At 41.6% G+C, this 23,963-nt stretch overlaps 2 protein-coding genes and 1 long non-coding RNA gene across 3 annotated transcripts in view; 1 reads left to right on the top strand and 2 right to left on the bottom strand.

Moving 5' to 3' along the window:
* The window catches only part of LOC122541623 (zinc finger protein 271-like), a 34,611-nt gene extending 25,357 nt beyond the window's left edge, over positions 1-9,254 (bottom strand). The window contains exon 1 of the mRNA XM_043678528.1: positions 9,233-9,254. The gene's annotated coding sequence lies outside the window, so the exon portion shown is untranslated. The remainder of the gene's footprint in view (positions 1-9,232) is intronic.
* LOC122541196 (zinc finger protein 271-like) overlaps positions 3,236-23,963 on the bottom strand; it is a 64,547-nt gene continuing 43,819 nt past the window's right edge. The window contains exon 3 of the mRNA XM_043677821.1: positions 3,236-5,646. Coding sequence (XP_043533756.1) covers positions 4,681-5,646 — 966 coding nt within the window. The 3' untranslated portion in view covers positions 3,236-4,680. The remainder of the gene's footprint in view (positions 5,647-23,963) is intronic.
* Positions 21,701-21,992, top strand: LOC122541656. Its single transcript, XR_006309638.1, has 3 exons — positions 21,701-21,740; positions 21,786-21,787; positions 21,846-21,992. It is a non-coding gene; the product is annotated as an uncharacterized LOC122541656 (long non-coding RNA).

Below are 23,963 nucleotides of genomic sequence, written 5' to 3'. Positions count from 1 at the left end.
TGCAGTATAATATTGGTAAATGTGAGCAAATGGTAGCAAAAAGATGTTATTTGGATGCCTGGAAATTGAGAGAGTAGAATGTTCAATACCTGGTGTTTGACAGAGGTCAAGGGTGACCTTACAGAGATTTATAAAATCATGAGAGGTACAGATAATATAAATGGTAGTTTCCTTAAGATGAGAGGAGAAGATTTAAAAAAGACATGACAGGTAATTGTTTTTACACAGACTGTGTAGAATGATCTTCCAGAGGGTGGATGCAGGTACTCGTTAAGAACATGAATAGGAAATGTTTGGAGGGATATGGGTCAAGTGCAGACAATTATGTCTCGGTTACTTTAGGATTATGGTCAGCATGGACTGGTTGGCCTAAATGGTCTGTTTCTATGCTGTATTGTGTCCTTTTGTACCAGTCAATGAAAGTAAGCAGTAAGTGCTGCAGTTCGTAAAGAAGGCAAACTGTATGTTGATGTTCATAGTGAAATGATTCATAGGCAGGAACAAACATGTCTTGCTGCAATTGTACACATCATTGGTGAGGCCACACCTGGAATATTGTGTGTAGTTTTGGTCTCCTTATCTGAGGAAGGATATTTTTGCCAAAGAGGTCATGCAACAAAAATTTACTGAATTGATTCCTGAGCTGCAGGACTAACATATGAGGACTGACTGAGTCAGTGAGGATTCTATTCACTGGAGTTTAGAAGAATGAGGGAGGAGGCCTCTCCACAACAACGTCCCCGAAATCTGTACTCTTTTGACTCAAGACTGATCTGAAGATCATTCTTCCAGCCAAACAGTATCAGTCATGGCTTTTATTTTATGCTAAGTGCTCAACACACAATACAGTAAAGCTGCAATGTGGGTCCAACCTGTAAACCTTGATACACACCTGCATTTATTTCTTAAATTTATATCATAGTATTCACACTGAATGAAATACCAACTTGAAGACTTGATCAATTACACCCTATTTCACATGCAAATTAAGACTTTACACCAATAAACTTTAAACAGTACAATTTAATAAGTTAAGTCTTGTTCATTACACCATAATTTAGAAAAGTTCACTTCAAAAAACAAAATATTACACAACCGTACCACTGTCCATTTAACAAGAAACTTGAAAAACAGAATAGTTCTGTTGAAATTGCCTAGATCCTTGCGCACAGTTCTGATCTTCATATTGACAAAGGATATCAATCAAGTGGATGTGAAAACCATTGATTTGGATGAGAATGAAGAGATTCTAACTCCAAGAAAAGACAGAACAAGCCAGCACCTTCACCTCAGTAATGAGAGGCTGAAGAATGACTAATTAAATAATGAATTATAAAATTAAGAATGTTGGGGGATAAATGGAAGAAGATGTTTCTACTTACGTGCAGGAGTTCAAAAGCAGAATCCATCAATATAAGATGGTGAATACAAATTCCAAGAAAAAAAAACTCAGGACAAACTTCATCACCAAGAGAATGATGGGAATGTCGAACTTCCTGCCACAGGGAATGGTTGAGGAAATAGCTTGGATGTATTTGATAGGAAGGTAAGTCCATGAGGGAGAAAGGAATAAAAGGATTTGCTGAGAAGATGAAATAAAGTAGGGAGGGGGAAAGCAATTGGGCTGAATGGTCTGTTTCTGTGCTTTAAAAAGCAACATACAAACAAATCAGTGATAGAACTTCTCATGAGGTTAGGTTGTACCTGTAAGAAATGGGAAGTGTGTTGTTTTTGCAGAAATAGAAAAGCAAGAGGGTGTATGTGAAGAAAAAGGGTACAAGAAAAATATCAGTTAAGCAAGCATTGGGAAAGTGTGTCTTTATCTTGAATGAATAATTGTGGATAATTAAATACTAACTTTAGTGCAGAATTATTAAAGCAATTAATTATTTCATCATAATGTTTTAAATAATAGTCTCAGCAAAATAGCTGAGACATCTGAAACGCATAAACCAGGCATGAAAAGACACATTGTTAAAATGTATGTTCAAGAATGGTATGTTCCTATGAACAATGGAAGATGTTACAAGTAAAACGGATAAAGTGAAAGGAACATCAAGATCCAAGTTTAGCAGAATCTTCCTTATGTCAGCACTTACAGAGGGAAGGGTCGCCAACTTGGGGAAGTGGGGGGAAATAATAAGACCAGATCACAAGTTAGTCAGAGAATAAAGTTGATTGGGTAATGTAGGAATCAGAAGAGGTGACTTCACGCAGCTCAAAAGTATAACTGTGTACTAGTTTGAATATTCATTGCTCATTTGCTTCTGCATTTGATGCCCTTTCTTGCAAGATCGTAGAATAAATTGTCTTGTTTCCAGTTTTGGTGGTCTCGTCTAAATTTTATTGATTTTGTTTCTAACACACCTAAGTTGAGAAACAGTTCACATTTCAGCTCAAGATGGCTCTTTTTCAGAAACGAGGCTGGATGCTGGCTGGCTTTTCCTTTTGTCATAGAACACTTCTCATCACCACCAGCACTCCCCCTACTCCTATTCCCACTAATAGCCACTTCTCAATTTTCCATATGGTGTTTAAGCTTGGATCACTCTCAAACCTTTACTTGCAATGACATCAAGGTCACATGAACATGACAAGCTAAGTATGAAAAGTATTGATCCAAACATTCCCCATTTCATAAATCTATTGTTAACAATTTGCATGGACAATTGGTTGCAAGTTACTGCACATATATAGTCAATAAAGAAAATTATCACATATGAAGAAAAGATTGTTTGTTCTTTCTAGTCTGTTCTGATTTTTGTCTATCCAAACCATGCACTGCATTCAATCTTTAAAGTATAATGGTCTTCTTGTTGTACTCATGTTTGTTGTTATTCGCTGTTCATTCAGTATCGACTGCTTCCTGAGGTGACATTAACTCTGTAGGATATTATTGCCATTGCAAGTGTTGTTGTGATAATTATCACTGCTGATTTTTATGTTTTGTTTTGGAGAATGGTTGTCTTCCAGGACAGAAAGTCATTCAGTTCTTTGCTCCATTGGTGAAATTAGCTCTGCCTCATCAGTTGTCTCCTGTAGAGGAGCTGACTTTCTGCTTGCATGTAGATGTGTATATTTGTGGTGACAGATCTGGCTGTCACTTTCCCCATGTATGATCAAGCTGACAATTTCTCTCTGCAGCTTTCAAGTTGCCAAAGGATCTGATATTTATTGAGTGCAATGAATGTTTGCACTCTGACATACTTTCCCACATGGAAATGTGTTGCTGGAGAAGCGCAGCAGGTCAGGCAGCATCTGGGGAACAGGAGAATCGACGTTTCGGGCATTAGCCCTTCTTCAGGAATACTTTCCCACAGTCAGCTCTGACAATGATTTGGTATCTTTATCAAAGTGACATTCGCTTATGTTTCACTTAATGGTGTCACTTACTCCTGTTACTCCTTCCAGTCTTGCTGATATTTTAATTATTGGAAGAGTTCCTGAGTGAGGTGTGACATTAATCGTTGGACCAGATAACTGTCCATGCCTTCAGGTGATCTGTTTCTTCTCTCTAAGATTGCCTTGTGCACATCTCAACTGGATGAAGTAAATTTTTTGATAATTCTTTTGGTAATTTCTACCACTGTGTTAGCCTATTTGAATGGAGATTATGTGAAGGTGAGTTTCCCAATCATTCAGGAAGTGTCTGAATTCTTCACTCGTGAATTGAGGTAATTCTCACTGATCAGGAATGTCATGATGACTGAAGTGTGCCTTCAGATATTCAACAATGAATGGGTGAGTTGATGATTTCCAGAGCATGTCATGCTGCTGCTGCCTGTTGAATTTGGAATACTGGTATTTCACACTGGTATTAACTTCCTTCAGAGAGAGTGCAGCTCCAGACAGCACATCAGTGATGTACATCTGCTTCCCTAGCTTGTCCTTCACTTCCCAGCGATATCTCTATACATGAAGAAATATCCTTTGTAGATGCTTTGGAGGGGATCAAAGTGATTTGAAAAAGATACTCGAATTGACTTTTGGTCAGATGCTACCTTCTCTTTTCCTCTCTCCCAAAATTCACAAGGAAAAACAGTATCCAGACTCTGTTTCTCAGTCTGTTTAGTGTTGTTCAGTTTGTGTAAATCCTCTGGATACAAACACAACGGGTTGTCCTCACTGCCTGGGAGTTACTCCAAGTCCTGTTTCACTGACATCACACTGCAGGGTCACTCCATTGTTACATCATAATCCCTCAGCACTGGTGATTTATTCACATGAGGTGTGTGATAAATTGTTATTTGATGGGAGTGAAAGCTGCTTTTAATTCTGTGTCTCCGTCCCACTGAACATCCTGCACAGTGAGACTGAGACTTCACACTCAGATTACAGAATGGTAAGAATTTCAATGGTACCTTGTGGGTCCTCCACTTGCATTGCTGTTTCCTTCCCACCCTTTGAGTGCACTAATGTGCAAGCATGCACATTGATTGTGTGCAAGCCATGTCAAAACATCATAAGTAGAAAATGTCTCCCCAAGAACAGCCTGTGGTGAAACGGAGGATTAGAATCATAACAAAAGGTTTATCACAATCCTCACAAAGTTCAAGAGTTACTCCCTTGACAATGGAGCATTAAGTTCCATGACTTTGAGGACAATTTGTTGGACAAGGGAATGGTGTTTCCTCCAAGCAGATGTATTTTTACTAACATTGAGAGTGATTTGTTACACGTCTAACACCTGAATAGTTTCTCCCTTGTGTGAACACGTTTGTGCTTGCGGAGGGTCGATGACTGTGAGAAGGATTTATCACACACCTCACATGTGAAGGGCTTCTCCCCTGTGTGAACCCTCCGATGGAGTAGTAGGTACGATGACCTTGAGAATGTTTTCTCACACACCTCACACTTGAACGGTTTCTCCCCAGTGTGAATGCGTTGGTGCACGAGGAGGGTTGATGATTGCGGGAATGACTTAGCGCATACCTCGCATGTGAAGGGCTTCTCCCCTGTGTGAACAGGCCGATGATTCACGAGGCCTGACAATTGTGCAAAATCCTGGTGACATACATCACACCTGAACGGTTTCTCTCCTGTGTGAATACGTCGGTGTGCACGGAGATTTTGTGACCGTGAGAACGATTTGTTACACACCTCACACCTAAACGGTCTCTCCCCCGTGTGAATGCGTTGGTGTTTATGGAGCGTAGATGACTGTGTGAAAGATTTATCACACACATCACATACAAATGGTTTCTCCCCTGTGTGAATCCTGTGATGAAGCAGGAGTCTTGATGAGTCTGAGAATGATTTTTCACACACCTGACACTTGAAGAGTTTCTCTCCCGTGTGGATGCGTTGGTGTGTGCGGAGGATCCCTGATTGGGAGAATGATTTCTCACACACCTCACACATAAAAGGTTTCTCTCCAGTGTGACTACGTTGGTGTCGGCGGAGGGTTGATGACTGTAAGAATGATTTGTCACATACCTTGCAGATGAAGGGTTTCTGACCCGTGTGGATTGCCCGGTGATTCACGAGGCCTGATAATTGTGCAAAGCCTTTGTTACACACTTCACACTTGAAAGGTTTCTCTCCAGTGTGAATACGGTGGTGATTTCTGAGTGTTGCTGATCGTGCAAAACCTTGGTGACATACTTCACACTTGAAGGGTTTCTCTTCCATGTAGCTTCCCTTCTGCTAACAGATTGTACAATAGATACACCTGGTTCTGGGAGAATGTTCGGAGCCTGTAGAGCTCTCCTCACACACCTCACTGTCGAACAATCTCTCACATGTTGGGATGAGTCAGTGGTTCATGAGGCTCCATGAATGATTGAAGCTCTCACCACACTTGGAGCCACTCACTTCTTCCCAGCCTCACCTTGACCGATCACCCACAGCCGAACCTTCAGAAACGTTGGTTCTGATGGAAGGCTGCACACCACTGACCAGTTATAGATCTGATAATGTGTCAAAGCTCCCCTGACCCAACCGGTTTCCAGATGATGATTTCACTGCCTAATCTTCTCTGTTTTGAACAATGCTCTGAAAGGACTGGATGTCTTCCCACAGTTGTGCAGTTGTTCGTTTGGTGATGTTCAGGATCTACCCTCTCTGTGTTATCTGCTGTAGTACAGTGCAGTCCTTCTGTAAAACAGGAAAATGAAACATGATTTCCCCGAACTCCCTCTCCTCCTTTGCTGAAGCAGCTGACTCCTCAGCTAGAGACTGTTCCACGTCACCTAGGTAGGAAGGGGATGTGGGTTTCCAATCAAAATTTAGGGAACTAGGAAAATGTTAGTCAGAAGGACCACAAATGTAATCTCCAGATTACTCCCAATGCTATGTCCAAGTGCGAATGTGGCAGAAAGAAAGTGCAGAAGGGACGTATTTGATTTCTGGGACTGGATAGAACATAGAACAATACAGCGCAGAGCAGGCCCTTCAGCTCTCGATGTTGCGCCGACCTGTGAACTATTCTCAGCTCGTCCCCCTACACTATCCCAAAATCATCCATGTGCTTATCTAAGGATTGTTTAAATCTCCCTAACATGGCTGAGTTGACTACATTAGCAGGTCGTGCATTCCACACCCTTACCACTCTCTGCGTAAAGAACCTGACTCTGACATCTATCTTAAATCTATCACCCCTCAATTTGTAGTTATGCACCCTTATACACACTGACGTCATCATCCTAGGAAAAAGACTTTCACTGTCTACCCGATCTAATCCTCGGATCTGGGAAAAATGGTATCTGTACAAGTGAGACAGATTACACCTGAACACAGCTGAGTTTCTTGTTCTGTATTTTGCTTGTGCTAGTGGGAAGGCTTGAAACTAACTCCACAAGTGCATGGAAACCAGGAGAGAGTATTAAGAAGTAAAACCCGGATTCGCAAAATACTGAGAGAGGCAGTGAAATAGAGAGTCGAAGGTTCATGGTGGGGGTTGGAAGTAATGAAGGGTGAAAGTAATGAAGTCTAAGTCAAATATAGCTAGCTACTTTATTCAGTATGATCATGACTGATCAACAAACTCAGTACTCTGTTCCCACTTTCCCCTCCATATTTTTTGATGCCTTTAGTCCGAAGAACTGCCTAATTCCTTCTTGAAAATATTCTATCTTTTGGCTTCAGCTGCTTTCTGTGGCAGAGAATTCCACAGGTTCACTGCTCTCTGGGTGAAGAAATTTCTCCTTATCTCAGTCCTAATTGGAATATTCTGTGCAATTCTGGTCTCCTTCCAATCGGAAAGATGTTGTGAAACTTGAAAGAGGTCAGAAAAGATTTAAAAGGATGTTGCCAGGGTTGGAGGATTTGAGCTATAGGGAGAGGTTGAATGGAGGCTGGTAAAATTGCAACATTTAAAAGGGATCTGGATGGGTATACGAATAGGAAGGGTTTGGAGGGATATGGGTCGGGTGATGACAAGTGAAACTAGATTAGGTTGGGATATCTGGTTGGCATGGACGGGTTGGACCGAAGGATCTGTTTCCATGCTGTACATCTCTATGACTCTATAAATGGCTGACACCATATCCTAAGATTGTGCTCCCTGATCATTGGGAGCATCCTTCCTACATTTATCCTGTCTAGAAATGTGACAATTTTATAGGTTTCAATGAAATCCCCCTCATTCTTGTGTATCCTTCATGAATATAGCCCTAACCAACCCAATCTCTCTTCATACATCAGTCCTGCCCTCCCAGGAATCAGTCTGGTAAACCTTTGTTTACTACTCTTTCCATAATCAGAACATCCTTCTTCAAAGAAGGAGAGCAAAACTGCAAATAATATTCCAGGCGTGGTCTCAGCAAGGCCCTGTACAATTGCAATAAGTCACCCCTGCTCCTGCACTCAAATTCTCTCACTTTCAACACATCTTTTGCCTTCTTCACCAGCTGCAGTACCCCCAAGGATTACATTCAGTGACTGATATATAAGGACATGCAGGTCTCATTGCAACCTCCCCTTTCCCAATCTGTTGCTATTCAGATAACAATCTGTCTTTCCATTTTTGTTTCTAAAGTGGACAACCTCCCATTTATCCCCACAATACACTTCATCTGCTATGCGTTGCCCACTCACTCATCTTGTCTACATCACACTGAAGCATTTCAGCATACTCCTCACAGATCATGTGCAAATCTGGATATACAGTATTTCATTTACTTTACTCATAAAAGTCATTAATGTATACTGTCCAAACACTGATCCGTACCCCACAAGTCACTGCTGCCACTCAGAAAAAGACGAGTTTACTCGAATGGTCTCAGGACTGCTTACATTACAAGGAGGGATTAAACAACTAGCATTATATTTCATTGCATTTAAAGTTTAGGGATAATCAGGTCAAAGATTTTGAAATATTATGAGGTAGAGATCAGTTGAATGAAGGGCAAGTATTTTCACTGTGGAATCTTGGACCAGTAGCACTGTCTAAAAATTAGAGGCACTCATTTCAGGAGTGAAATGGGGAAACACAAAGAGAGAAGATTGGAACTCACTTTCACAAACCCCAACTGACACTAAGTTAAATGCTGACATTCAATCTGGGATTAAATAGGGATGTAGTGGCATGTGGGAAGTGTCCCTACCACAAAGCCAGAAGATCCAGATTAATATTCCACCTATCCTGGAGGGGAGTCATGTTGTGACAATGAAGGTGATTAATAATGCTTTTTAAATGTGAGATTGATTTTTTTTTGTTCATTGAAGGTTTGAAGGGATATAGCAAAAGTGCAGGAATAAGGAGTTTGATGACAGATGCACCATGATCTCACTGAATGGTGGGACATGCTTGAGACATTAAGTGTCACAGCCTGAGTCCAATGTACTGTTCCTGAAGAGGCAGCTGTCGTCAGTTTTCTAATAGGGCAATTTTCGATTAGAGAAATTGAATAAATTACAGTTCACAGGATAAGAACCTGTTCCCAACAAACACACAGAACTCAACATTTGGAAATCAGTAAGAAGCTTCAGACACACTACATCTCCCAGACAATGACATTTCACTTTCTCATATTCAGGAATGAGCCATCAATAAAACGTAGCCTGGAAATCAGAGGGAAATGCTTCCAATAAACACACTCAATATCCAACACACAGCTCCAGTCACACAGTTCAGCACAAAGCACCGAGTAAACAGCTCTCTCAGCTGGATCTTCTCACACAGCATTAGGGACATTTCCACCCCTGACTGCCCACAGGATAGTCAGACTGCCTGAAGATTGGTGTGGATATTATGGGATACAATTTGTATAAAAGCTGCTCCTTCACTCACCATCTCCTCACTTGGTTTTCAGTCCCTATAGGAAGTGAACCAGCTCTGGAAGAGGAAGAGGAGACAATGGGCAGAGTGGGTGGGCTCTCTGATTGACGTCTCTCACAGTCAATCCAAATATTTAGAATAGAGTAGAATATATAATATCCTTTTATTGTCACGTGTACTCAAGTACAGGAGTACAGTGAAAAGTTTTACAATGGCTGCTCTTATGTCCCCATCTTAGGTACAAGTACTTAGATCCATATCTTAGATACAAAAGTGGAATAAAAACAAGCTGCATTACTTCACATTATTTAAAGAATAAGTTAAAAATAAGACATAGTCAAAGGACTGACATTACATTCAGATAAAAACATTTCCAATAAACATTATATTGCAGCAGCGCAGGGGTGTGCAGACATGGTCTGACCGCCCGCATCAGATCCCAGTCCAACAACTGTCCCAGCTCCGCTCCAAGCCTCCAGTCCATTCAGTACCGGCTCTCAGCTGCTTCAAGGTCAATTCCAGGACTGCCGCCACACAATGGCTGGTGCTCTGGGACAGTTTCCCCACATGCCGTCCTCTGGTCCAGTCTGCTGGATGCTGCTCTAGGATTCGCCAACGGGACTCGCCTGCTCCTCCATTCCCCAAATGCAGAAGGGGGAGAGAAAAGAAGAGAGAAATAAAAGAGAACAAGGAAGAGAACAGACAGAGCAGAGGGGATCTGGCTGGAGCTTCTTACTCTGCTACCATCTTGCTGCTGAAATATTTCTGGAGCAACATGAGCTTCCTGAAGCTTGGGAAACTGACCGGGGAAATGGAGGAGAATTTGACTTCATCCTGATCTTCTCCCTCAATGTCCACTGTCATAAACAAGAGGGAGCAATGAATTGAATTTCCTTACAGTTGTTTGTCCATAATGGATGTGGATTCTAATTTTTTTGCTTTATTCCCTTTTCCGTGTTTAAAATTGAGATTATGGTTTTCCCAAATCCTGTTTGTGAAGTCCAATTTAAAAACAACCAACAGTAAATTATTTAGAGTTAAAACAACGTAGAATTTATTACTGTGTTCAAAATGCCATTATGGGTGAGGCTGGATGGATCACATCACAAATTCACTGGCACACACACTTGTCTAGGGAAAGAAACAGAAAGCAGATAGTCACAAAATATTTAAAATAACATGTCTCAGAATTGTTTTACATGAATTACAGAGTATGATACATTAATGTGGATTTTTAAAAATTGGCTGTACAAAGAATTCCCTTCCTTAAGGAGCTCTGTTACAGTTAAATTGTATCTGAAAGTGCACTCCATTTTGAGGAAAGGCTGGATAGGAGGCACATCCTCTTTCCTTAGCACCAGCCGTGGAGACCACAACAATAAACCATGCCAGCCTGATCCAAGGATGTCACCCAATTCAGTGCAATCTTAGTTTTCTGTAGAAATGCCCAACACCGCAGGAAAAAAGTTAATATCCTTCTCCATTCTGCCAGGAGAACTGCCACCATCTTCTTTCCAATACCTCACACTTACACTCTCTCTGCTGAGTGTGCAGTTTTGTCATCTAGTCTTAATGATTATAGAACAGAGAACATAAAAGCAGTACAGGCCCTTCAGCCATCGATGTTGCACCAATCTATAGAATCAATCTGAAGCCCATCTAACCAACACTATTTCATTCTCGTCCATATGCCTATCCAATGACCATTTAAATGCCCTTAAAGTTAGCAAGTCTACTACTGTTGCAGGCAGTGCGCTTCATGCCCCACCACTCTCTGAGTAAAGAAACTACCTCTGACATCTGTCCTATATCTATCAACTCTCAATTTATAGCTATGTGCCCTCATGTTAGCCATCACCGTCCAAGGAAGAAGGCTCTTGCTGACCAACCTATCTAACTCTCTGATTATCTTATATAACTCAACTAAGTCACCCATCACCTTCTTCTCTCTAGTGAAAACAGCCTTAAGTCTCTACGCCTTTCCTTGTAAGACCTTCCCTCCAAACCAGGCAACTTCCTAGTAAATCTCCTCTGAACCCTTTCCAAAGCTTCCACATCCTTCCTATAGTGCAGTGGCCAGAACTGTACACAATACTTCAAATGTAGCTGCACCAGAGTTTTGTGCAGCTGCAACCTGACCGCATGATTCCGAAACTCAATCCCTCTCCCAATAAAAGCTAACACACTATATGCCTTCTTAACAACCCTATTAACCTGGTGGCAACTTTCATGGATCTATGTACCTAGACACCGAGATCTTTCTGCTCATCTACACGACCAAGAATCTTACCATTAGCCCAGTACTCTGCATTCCTGTTACTCCTTCCAAAGTGATCACCTCACACTTTTCTGCATTAAACTCCATTTGCCACCTCTCAGCCCAGCTCTGTAGCTTATCTATGTCTCTCTGTAACCTACAACATCCTTCGTCACTATCCACAACTCTACTGACCTTAGTGTTGTGAGAAACGAAAAGCTCACTCACTTCAATAATTTCAGTCCGAGACAAAATCTGAATCAGTAGTGTCATTTATTTCGCTCTTGCAAGAGGGGTGTGGTGTCTACTGTGTACAAAGGCAGTCTCACACACACACACTGAATTCAACTAGTACACAATATTTATGTAATTCGTTCTATTCTCTCCTCCCATTGCTCCTCCCCTCTTTGCATCTCCCACTTTTCTAAGACCGGCACCCATTACTCTTGTTTATCTCTTGCCTTATCCAGCCTTGTCTGTGACAAAATGCTTATTTCTGGCCTCACAAGGCTGTTTGACCACATCCTGCTGTGGGCCATTGTTCGGTATATCCTCCTTCACTGCCATCTGTTTCCCTTCCTTGTTATGACCTTATGACCTCATGACTTCTTGATTGTGGTTTGGTCTTGTTTTTGCAGAAGCGGGAAATAGATGCTTATAACTACTGTTTGTACAGGCATATCGAGCTTAACCCCCTCCCCTCACAGCACCTTATCTATTTGTCTGTAACATCTACCATTGTTTGCAGGCACATTTCATTCTTGCATGCACATTTTAGCTAATACAAAAACAATTATGTATTTCCTTTACATAGTTTTCATTCTTGTTGACTCAGCTCTTGGCTGAAACAGTTATACACTGGTGTGAGTTCATTTACCTTGCATGAGTAATTATGATTACAGAAGTAACATTACTTTACCTATATCCACAATTTTCCCCTTTTTCTTTAATTACCATTTCTTACATTCTGCATTTTTCTTATATGTCACTTCCAAATTGACGAGCATCTTACCCAAAATTTCATTTATTTTGGAAATCTTCCCGTGGTCACTTATTCCTTCATTGTTCACCAGGTAAGCCCTTCTCTCCAATTGCTCTTTAGGGGCATCTGTTTCATGAAGGCCGTCTCAATCAGTCTTTGGGTGAGTCATCGTATACAGGGTATGATGCAACAGCCAATGGCTACCAATAGCCAGGCAACTACTATCAGGGAAGTAAGGATGGAGATCACCACCCCCTTCCATTTTCCAAACCATGATTCAAGCCATCCCATGAGAAATGCATCTAGTCCTGAATTCTCAGCCAGTTCCTCTGCTAAGGTAGTCAATCCCCTTAAGGCCCGAGTAATTGAACCATCAGGCGCAGTGTTATGAGGAATAAAGGTACAACAGTTTCTTCCTAACATCACACACACACACCCTTTTTCCGCTAGAATCATATCAAGGGCCATTCTGTTTTCGCATGCTATCCTACTTGTCGCATCAAGCTGTTCTGATATTCCTTTAACCGCATCTCTTGTATAACTTATAAATCACTGTTGATTATAGGAAATGTAATTTATCCAATCTACATTTTAATCAATTATTACCCACTAGAAGAGAGCTGACTCAAAGCCTGCTGCAATCTGGTTGCAAGCCTTGAACTCATCAGGTACCCCCCTAGGGACTCCTACCGAGTCAAGATAAATCCTGTCATCAAAAGAAGTTGCTGTGGTTCTGTTCGCCAAGCTGGAACTTCCAGCTCGGCGAACAGAACCACAGCAACGAGCACCCGAGCTACAAATCTTCTCACAAACTTTGATCAAAAGAAGTGTCTAACAGTGATCTCTTACTCCTTCCCTTTTTCTCTTCTATCTTTTCCTTCTCAAATGCCAGGGTAAATGGAATTGCCAATTGTACAATTGCACATATCCCTCTCCAATCCGGAGGTAGGGTGGGTCTCAATATATTTCCTCCACAGTATCACCACAGATCCACTCGGGGAACCTTTAGTGCTGAGTAGTTCCCTCCCTTGTCCATTTCGGTGACATTCTTAATCTCTGTACATAATTTCAGCTCCCCCAAGTCTCTGGACCGATTTGTACCTCGTCTACACACACATGACGTGTGATTTCCAACTGCGGCTGAAAACGTAGTGGGGTACTTTTAAGTCTTTCTTCTCCAAGGGAGGGAACATCAGAGATAGGGAGGTAAAGTTGCTATCATTCTCTGCAGTCTTATCCTGATACAGGGCTATCATACATTTCATGCCCTTCTTGTCTCGCTTCCACCCGAGCGGAAAGGGAACCACCTGGGCCACTGGCCTATCGGAGGCACATGCATAGCAATTGCTCTTGTTCAGACCTTTTTACAGTATACTTTACCCATTCAACCCAGGCATTTGCATCCCCATATCCAGTTTCTATTTCGATGGTCTGTTTCAAGTCCTTCACCTCTATAATTTGTACTACTTTAAGGTCATCGGGAAGGTTGTACCTTATTATCCAGTAGTTCTGCCCAATTTTCCCTGTCCTACGCTAATTTGAAAACAACAGTCCTAGAAACCCTTCCCGTTTGTTTTCATTTCTATCCCAAATGTTTCATTTAATTGTACCTGTCAGACGAGACCATTATACCAAGTACCATCCCCGAGGCCACCCCCATAGGACTTAAGATGTATCTCTGAGCTGCTGTACTGTCTCTGATTATCTACACCCCCCCAAAATTTACTAAGCTACATGCATCAGGTCTATTACTTGCAGATTATCAGACTCAGGAACCGTTAATACCACATATGGAAATAATGTTTGACAAAATCCCAACATTAAAAGAGCTTGTATCATAACCCTAAGCATCCCCAGCATTCTAAAAATTGTGTTGAAGCGCCAAAAGACTTAATATACAAACCCATAGAAATAATCCTGCACTCGCATCGCCACCGTATAATCAGTTACTCAAAGTATCTTTAACCTGAGTTTCAGTGGTTCTTGCGTTGATTCGGCTGTCTAGACTTCTTCCTCAACTGAAGATTCCACTGGCCCTTTGATCAGAGTGTAGTGAGTCCAGCCTTTCCCCGCCGTTTTTATCGCTGTTTCAGGAGTCAAAAGAGCCTGGTACGGCCCTTCCCAGTCCGGTTGTAATTTAGTCTCTGTCCATGATTTTACTCAGACCCAATCTCCCGGTCGAATTGGATGAACAGCAAATTCAAGGGGTGGAGTCTGTGCCAATCAACCCTGTTTCCTGAAGAAAGACAAAGAGGAGGACAAGCCCAGTATATACTTCTTTAACAACAAATCTTTAATTTCTGGCGTTGGCAGTGGCCAGAGATAGGAGCTTCCCGAGGACCTGGGACAGTGAAAGACAAAGAGGAGGACAAGCCCAGTATATACTTCTTTAACAACAAATCTTTAATTTCTGGCGTTGGCAGTGGCCAGAGATAGAAGCTTCCCAAGGACCTGGAACAGTAGGTATTAGGGAATAAACCACCGCTTCCTGTGGATTCAGGGCTGCTTCTTTAGTTACCTCATCAGCCAGTAATGTAGCTTTCCATTCTTTAATTAACAGTGAATTAATGCAGTCATGTTTTAAATTAACCATGAATCAATATGAATCGACGTTTCGGGCATAAGCCCTTCTTCAGGAACATCGATTCTCCTGTTCCTTGGATGCTGCCTGACCTGCTGCGCTTTTCCAGCAACACATTTTCAGCTCTGATCTCCAGCATCTGCAGCCCTCACTTTCTCCATGAATCAATATGACAGGTCACTGAGAATGTGTGAAGGGATCCTGCTAATTAATATTGATTCAGGCTAGCACAATCGATTTATTATAAATATTAATTATAAATTCTATATTATATTTGTACAAAAATCATTACCAGTAATTCAGAGTGGAAATGCAACAAATGGCCAAAACATTTTAAAAACTGTAACTGTGCAGTTCTGTTTGTTTCCCAGTCACTTGTACCTTCTCATTCTGTTTCTGGAATTGTTTTGCTCGAGCACATTCAATTTTAAGAACCTCAACAGATTTCACAGCACCATTTGCAGTTAATTCAATCCCCAATTTGGTGACAGTATCTTGTCATGAGTGCAAAACTGATTCTTCGTGCCTCTCACAAAACTATCGCCATAATCCAATTAACTCTTTCATTCCCACTGCCTTGGGCTTAAATTTCAAGGATGATCTTGCCGCCCCCCGTATCAACTAGGAAAAGTGCGTGCTCTTTATAAAGTCCCATCTTTAAATTTATCAAGGGTTCCTGGTGGGTCCCCGGGGGCAGGAACTCCTGACACCCCTATTTTTCATCAAGGTTCATAAACGGTACTGCCTTTACTTCCTTTTTCAAATCTGGACACTCTCTTTTAAAGTGACCTGTCTTTCCACAGTAATTACATCCCACCTGTGGGGATTTCCACTTCGATCCTTGTTCCTGTCCACCAGACCCCTTCACATCTCCTCCCCTACCATTCCAGTTTCTTTGTCCTTTTAGTTTTGTCCCTTTTCTTTATTACCTCATTAACCATAGCTATCATTATTTTTGCCTTTTGTTTCTATTTCTCATGTTACGTTGCCAGATCAATTGCTTACCCGATTTAACCAATTGAACAGCTTTAGGGCCACCTCATGGATGTTCTTCATCACCCAATGTTTTGTTTAGACCTTGAATTTTTTTTAAGAAATATTGCAATATTTCTTGCTCCCTATAACTTCAAATATCAATACTAATTTATGCTTGTCTAATTTTAAATCCTGTTCCTAACTTGTAAATATATATTTATACATTATAAATTCATTTATTCAGTATTCAATATTTAAAATGTAAAATGCATACAGTTCCCAACTTTGAAATCCACTATAATTACCCAGTTTTAGTCCCTTAATTTAAATCCAAAATTATGTTTCTTAAGTAGTCCTGATAAGTCATTGCTCAATTACAATGTTATAGGTTGTGAAATAATCGGAGCTGCCTTAAAAGGATTTGTCTATTCAAGTTAGAAAAAAAACCTTCTAACGCATGAATAATGGCCGAATCCAAGGTCACAAATATTAACCATAGGATCATTTTTTTTATATTACAATCTAATGTTGAACTGAAACTTCAACTGTCCTCTGTAAATCACTTTTATCTAAGGATAAAAGAGATTAGTTAAAAACTGATAGTAAGGGAGTCATGACCTATAAAAAGAACTGGAGTTATCATTTTATTTCATAATCAATATAGAATCCTTAACCTTAAAAGAAATCATGTTAAATTTCCATAATAAAAATCAGATTCAAAACAGTCCTGGATCTCAAGCTCCAGGGAACAAAGCATAAACATTCAATCACCAACAAACAAATGTACATTCAAACCGAATCACAAAGGGTTAAACTTTCTACCAGCTGTACGGCTCGTTTCTTTCTCTCTCTCTCTCTCACACACACACCGTATCTCACAGACACTTTCTGAACTTCCTGTAACAACACCTCTAGGTGTTTCTCGCTTCACCCCTCTATCTTTTGAATATTTTTCTGGATGTCTGGCTATGATTTAGTTACAAGGTGTACCCTCAGTAGCCCTTCAGCTACTAGCCCTTCCGACTCGAAGCATAATCTGATTCCTCCTGACTGTAAGGCTGTTTTCCATTGACATATAAATTCAAATATTGACAAACCCAGTCTTTGTCCGTCCCGTACTTTGGTCAGAAGACGGCAGGACAAAAAATGGATTCCTTAGTCCATACAAAGCAACAATATTTAATCATCTTTTTCCTATCTTTTTCCCTTGTACAAGTATTATTTTTACAATTCCACAACATCCTGCCCAACAGACTTTCTGGAGGTATGTTGTCAGGGACCCCGCCTCCATTTCCATTGCCTTTTGCTTTTGTTTTCCCAGAGGCTTTTTCCTTACCCTCAGCACTGCCCATATTGAGTTCCTTCGTTAGTCCCTTATTAACTACTAAAACTCAATCCCAGCCACCAAGGCAGTACTTAAAAGTCAATTTTCTTACCTTGGTCTGTGTAAAGAGTTGCCTGGCCGCTTTTCGCCGTATTTTCTATCGACCTCCTTTCACTGTCTGATTCAGGTGTCTCTCTTGTGGGATTCGTACCAGTCGCCCAAGGGATCGGACGAAACCGGGATACGAGACTGCTCCTCAATCGGGAACGGGACGCGTCTTCCCAGTGTCCAGGGCCAGCCACTCCCCCCAGCAATGGAAGAATATCCTGGACGAGCCCCCCAATTGTGAGAAACGAAGCTCACTCACTTCAATAATTTCAGTCCGAGACAAGATCTGAATCAGTAGTGTCATTTATTTCGCTCTTGCAAGAGGGGTGTGGTGTATACTGTCTACACATTGAATTAAACTACTACACAATATTAATGTAATTCGTTCCTATTCTCTCCTCCCATTGCTCCTCCCTTGTTTACATCTCCCACTTCTCTAAGACCGGCACCCATTACTCTTGTTTATCTCTTGCCTTATACAGCCTTGTCTGTGACAAAATGCTTACTTCTGGCCTCACAAGGCCATATGACCACATCCTGCTGTGGTCCATTGTTAGGTATATCCTCCTTCACTACCATCTGTTTCCCTTCCTTGTTATGACTTTATGACCTCATGACTTCTTGATTGTGGTTTGTTCTTGTTTTTGCAGAAGCGGGAAATAGATGCTTACAACTACTGTTTGTACAGGCATATCTAGCTTAACCCCTCCCCTCACAGCACCTTATCTATTTGTCTGTAACATCTACCATTGTTTGCATGCACATTTCATTCTTGCATGCACAATTTAGCTAATACAACAACAAGTATATATTTCCTTCACACAGTTTTCATTCTTGTTGACTCAGCTCTTGGCTGAAACAATTATACACTGGTGTGAGTTAATTTACCTTGCATAAGTAATTATGATTACAGAAGTAACACTACTTTACCTATATCCCACAGTGTCATCCGCAAATTGACTAATCCATCCTTCTATGGCCTTATCCAGGTCATTTATGTTAATGACAAACAGCAGTGACCCCAAAACAGATCCTTGCGGTACCCTACTAGTAACTGGACTCCAGGATGAATATTTCCCATCTACAACCACCCTTTGTCTTCTTTCAGCTCGCTAATTTCAGATCCAACAATCTGATTGTAGTCTATGGGTCAGGAAGTCGAGGATCCAGTTACAGAGGGGGAAACGAGATCAGGTCTTGGAGTTTAAAGATGAATTTGTTTGAAATTATGGTATTGAAGCTGGAACAATAGACAATAAGTAGGAGCCTGACTTAGGTATCCTTGCTATCCAGATTTTCAAGATATGAGTGTAGGGCCACAGAGATGGCACCTCCCATAGACCTGTTGTGCCAATAGACGAATTGCAGAAGATCAAGGCAATATGGTAGGTTGGAGTTGAAGAGAGCCATGACTAACCTCTGGGTAATCCAAGATGGAGGATGGGAAAAATTGTGGCTGTAAGAGCTGCTCCCTTTTTGAGGTGGTTTCCTTGAATTCCAGGAGCAGCAATTACTGTTTTATATGCTATTGCATTGTTTTGGAACTTTGGGGGAAAAAACTCAAAACAACAGCACTTTTAAAAGGGAGAAAGACAGACAAAAGGCAGCGAGCACATGGAGAGAGAGAAAGAAATCTACAGTGCTAACTGACACAGCAGTGAGTCTGCATCGTTACTGCCTTTACCCCATGTATCTCTGCACATCGGAGTGTATCTATGCAAAAATTAACAACAGCAAAATTCATAGCTGACCTTGGAGGAACTTTTGTGGGACAGCTCACAGCATAGGAACAGATAAGTGCATAGTTTTTAATGTGTAACCTTGTTGTAAGTCTACAATAATGAGTAGAGTGGGTTCTTTCTTGATTATATGTTTTATTGACATATGTCTCTTGATTAATTTTTTAATATATAAACCATAAGTACTAAGTTATTCTGGGGCACTGTTTTTAAAGCAAAAAGATGGTGCTATTTTCTGGGTCTGTAGATTATGAAGGAACAAAAATGGCCTTTAGTAGAGTGATGTGCTCTTCCTGTCAAATGTAGGAGTTGAGGGAGCGTTTCCATGTTACTGATGATTATGTCTGTAGGAAGTATCTTTGGTTGCAAATCCTATTGTATTGCATGGACTGGTTGGAGCAACAGATAGAGGTAATGAGGAATTTACAAGAGCTAGGGGGTATGATGGATGGTAGTTATAGGAAGGTAGAAAAGCCGCAGATACAGTCAGGTAGATGGGTTAACTCCGGGCAAAGTAGAAGGGGTAGGCAGGTAATGCAGGAGTCTTCTGTGGCTATCCCATTTCAAACAAGTATGCTACTTTGGAAAATATAGGGGGTGATGGACTCTCAGGGGAATTTAGCATGAACAGCCAAGTTTTTGATATTGAGACATGCTCGAATGTAATGAAGGGTACATCAGATTCCAAGCAATCGATTGTGTTAGGGGACTCTCTAGTCAGAGGCACAGACAGAAGTTTTTGTGGACAGCAGTGAAAATCAGGATGGTGTGTTGCCTCCCTAGTGCCAGAATCAAGGATATCTCAGAGAGGGTGCAGAATGTCCTCAAAGGGGAGGGGGAACCATCAGGAGGTCATTGTACACATTGGTAGTAAGGACATAGGAAGGGAAAAGGATGAGACTCCGAAGGGACAATATAGAAAGTTAGGCAGGAATTTAAAAAGGAGGTCCTCGGGAGTAGTAATAATTGGATTACTCACGGTACTATGAGGTAGTGAGGGTAGAAGTAGGAGGACAGAGCTGGTGGCTGGAGGAATGTGTGGCTGAGGAGTTGGTGCAGAGGAGAAGGGTTCACATTTTTTGGATCATTGCAACCGCTTCTGGAATAGAAGTGATCTGTACAAGAAGGAAGGTTTGCACCTGAATTGGCGGGGGACTAATATACTGGCAGGGAGATTTGCTAGAGCTGCTCGGGAGGATTTAAATTAGTAAGGTGTGAGCATGGGACCCAGGGAAATAGTGATAAAAGAGATCAATAAGAGACTGGTACAGTTGGGAAAATGAGCGAGTCAAACAGTCAGGGCAGGCAGGAACAAAGCAGAGAACAAGGTAGCACTGATAAATTAAACTGCGTTTACTACAATGCAAGAGACCTAAAAGGGAAGGCAGATGAACTCAGGACATGGTTAGGAACATGGAACTGGGATATCATAGCAATTACATAAACATGGCTCAGGGATGGGCAGGACTGGCAGCTTAATGTTCCAGGATACAAATGCTATAGGGAGGATAGAAAGGGGGCAAGAGAAGAGGGGGAATGGCGTTTTTGATAAGGGATAGCATTATTGCTGTACTTAGGAAGGATATTCCTAGGAATACATTCAAGGAAGTTATTTGGGTGGAACTGAGAATTAAGAAAGGGATGATCACCTTATTAGGATTGTACTATAGACCCCCAAATAGTCAGCAGGAAATTGAGAAACAAATTTGTAAGGAGCTTTCAGTTATCTGTAAGAATAATAGGGCGGTTGTGGTAGGGGATCTTAACTTTCCAAACATAGACTGGGACTGCCATAGTGTTAAGGGTTAGAGAAGAATTTGTTAAGTGTGTACAAGGCAATTTTCTGATTCAGTATGTGGATGTACCTACAAGAGAAGGTGCAAAACCTGATCTACCCTTGGAAAATAAGGCAGAGCAAGTCACTGAGCTGTCAGTGGGGGAGCACTTTCAGGCCAGTGACCATACTTATGTTAGTTTTAAAACAGTGATGGAAAAGGATAGACCGGATCTAAAAGTTGAAATTCTAAATTGGAGGAAGGCTAATTTTGATGGTATTAGGCAAGAACTTTCAAAAACTGACTGGGGGCAGACATTCGCAGGACAGTTGGAAAATGGGAAGCCTTCAAAATGAAATAATGAGAGTCTAGAGCAGTATATTCCTGTTAGGGTGAAAGGAAAAGCTGGTAGGTGTAGGGAATGCTGGATGACTGGAGAAATTGAGGTTCTGGTTAAGAAAAAGATGGAAGAATATGTCAGGTATAGACAGGAGAGATCGAGTGAATCCTGAGGAGAGTATGATGGCAGTAGGAGTACACTTAAGAGGGAAATCAGGAGGGCAAGAAGGGGACATGAGATAGCTTTGGCAATAGGGTTAAGGAGAATCCAAAGGCGCTTTATAAATACATTAAGGACAAAGGGGTAACTAGGGAGAGAAAAGGGCCCCTCAAAGATTAGCAAGGCAGCCTATGTGTGGAGCTGCAGGAGATGGGAAAAATACTAAAAAAGTATTTTGCATCAGTGTTTACTGTGGGGAAGGACATGGAAGATATAGAATGTGGGGAAATAGATGGTGACAGCTTGAAAATTGTCTATATTACAGATGTTTTGATGGGGGGTTGATTTTCAGACTGGATGCCTGTGACCAGTGGTGTGCCACAAGGAGGAAATAGATGGTGACAGCTTGAAAATTGTCTATATTACAGATGAGGAGGTGCTAGATGTTTTGATGGGGGGTTGATTTTCAGACTGGATGCCTGTGACCAGTGGTGTGCCACAAGGATCGGTGATGGGTTCACTACTTTTCGTGATTTATAGAAATGATTTGGATATAACCATAGGAGGGACAGCAAAGAAGGTTAACTCAGATTACAATGGGATCTTGATCAGATGGGCCAATGGACTGAGGAGTAGCCGGTTAAGTTTAATTTAGATAAATGTGAGGTGATGCATTTTGGGAAAGCAAATCAGAGCAGGACTTACACACTTAATGGTGAGGTCCTAGGGATTGTTGCTGAACAAAGAGACCTTGGAGTGCAGGTTCATAGCTCCTTGAAAGTGGAATCGCAGATAGATAGGACAGTGAAGAAGGTGTTGGTATGCTTTCCTTTATTGGTCAGAGTATTGAGTACAGGAGTTGGGAGGTCATGTTGTGGCTGTACACGACATTGGTTAGGCGACTTTTGGAATGTTGCATGCAATTCTGGTCTCCCTGCTGTGGGAAGGATGTTGTGAAACTTGAAAGGTTTCAGAAAAGATTTCCAAGGATGTTGCCAGGGTTGGAGAATTTGAGCTATACAGAGAGGCTGAATAGGCTGGTGTTGTTTTCCCTGGAGTGTCAGAGACTGAGGGGTGACCTTATAGATGTCTATAAAATCATGAGGGGCATTGACAGGATAATAGACAAGGTCTTTTCCCTGGGGTGGGGTCTCCAGAACTAGAGGGCATAAGTTTAGGGTGAGAAGGGAAAGATATAAAAGGGACTTAAGGAGCAACCTTTTTCATGCAGAGAGTGGTGCGTGTATCGAATGAGCTGCCAGAGGAAGTGGTGGAGGCTGGTACAATTACAGCATGTATAAGGCATCTGAATGGGTATGTGAATAGGAGGGGATTAGAGGGATATGGGCCAGGTCCTGCCAAATGGGACTAGATTGGATTAGGTTATCTGGTCGGTATGGTCACGTTGGACCGAAGGGTCTGTTTCCATGCTGTACATCTCTATGATTGTATAAGTATGGAGGTCAGAGACACCAGATGGTCATTAATGAGTAAGCAGCATGATTCTAATTTGGCACCACGATGATGGTGGTCTTCTTAAAGCAGGTGAGGACTTTAGATTGAAATAAAGAGAGGTTAAAGATGTCAGTGAATACTCCTGCCAGCTAGGCTGCATAGGATCAAAGTATATGGCTGGGGACACCATCCAGGCCAATCACTTTCTGTGGCTTCTTCATTTTAACCAAAGAAAAAGATCTTTCTGTTGCTGCCCCCTGGCTATTACAATACAAAACTCAGAACCCTACAGTGAGTTTCTGTGCAAAATATATTGGTCAATGTCAGTGTCAATGTTAGGTTTACAATTTCCAGTTCAAAAGAAGCAGAAGATTTCTCAAAGAAAGACATTTACATCCAAATTTTCACAAAAGTGCTTTACAACTAATGAAATGCAGTCATTTTTTATGTGCAGAAGGTTTTCATTAATTGCAGTGTGATAATAACTAGATGATGTATTTTTGTGCCATTGATTGTGAGGTCTATATTGGCTTGCTATTGTCTTTGTTCTGGCATCGTGTAACGCCCTCGGTGTCAAGGAGAACAGTGGGTCCAATGTTCCTGCAGTGTGGAACAACCGACGCTCTCGGGTTTTGACAGAGGAACCCAATATCAAGCAAAAACCAAAATGTTCTAAATGCTACTGGCTCAAGTACAGCCACACTTCAGAGCAAAGATCCACCCTCAGAAAATTTCTGGCATTCCCCAAGCAGACAGAGGTGCAATGCATCCTCCCATCAGTAGATGTGCTGCGGATGGAGGGCTCCCAAGTTACTCAGTCCTGCTGCCAAACCACTATCCAATTACAGCTGAAAATGTGTTGCTGGAACAGCTGAGCAGGTCAGACAGCATCCAGGGAACAGGAGAATCGATGTTTCGGGCATAAGCCCTTCTTCAGGAATGAGGAAAGTGTGTCCAGCAGGCTAAGATAAAAGGTAGGGAGGAGGGACTTGGGGGAGGGGCGTTGGAAATGCGATAGGTGGAAAGAGGTCAAGGTGAGGGTGATAGG

Source organism: Chiloscyllium plagiosum, chromosome 37 (genome assembly GCF_004010195.1).
Source record: "Chiloscyllium plagiosum isolate BGI_BamShark_2017 chromosome 37, ASM401019v2, whole genome shotgun sequence".
Classification (NCBI taxonomy): domain Eukaryota; kingdom Metazoa; phylum Chordata; class Chondrichthyes; order Orectolobiformes; family Hemiscylliidae; genus Chiloscyllium; species Chiloscyllium plagiosum.
Note: the sequence above shows the minus strand (reverse complement) of the source record. Positions and strands in the feature narration are given on the sequence as shown.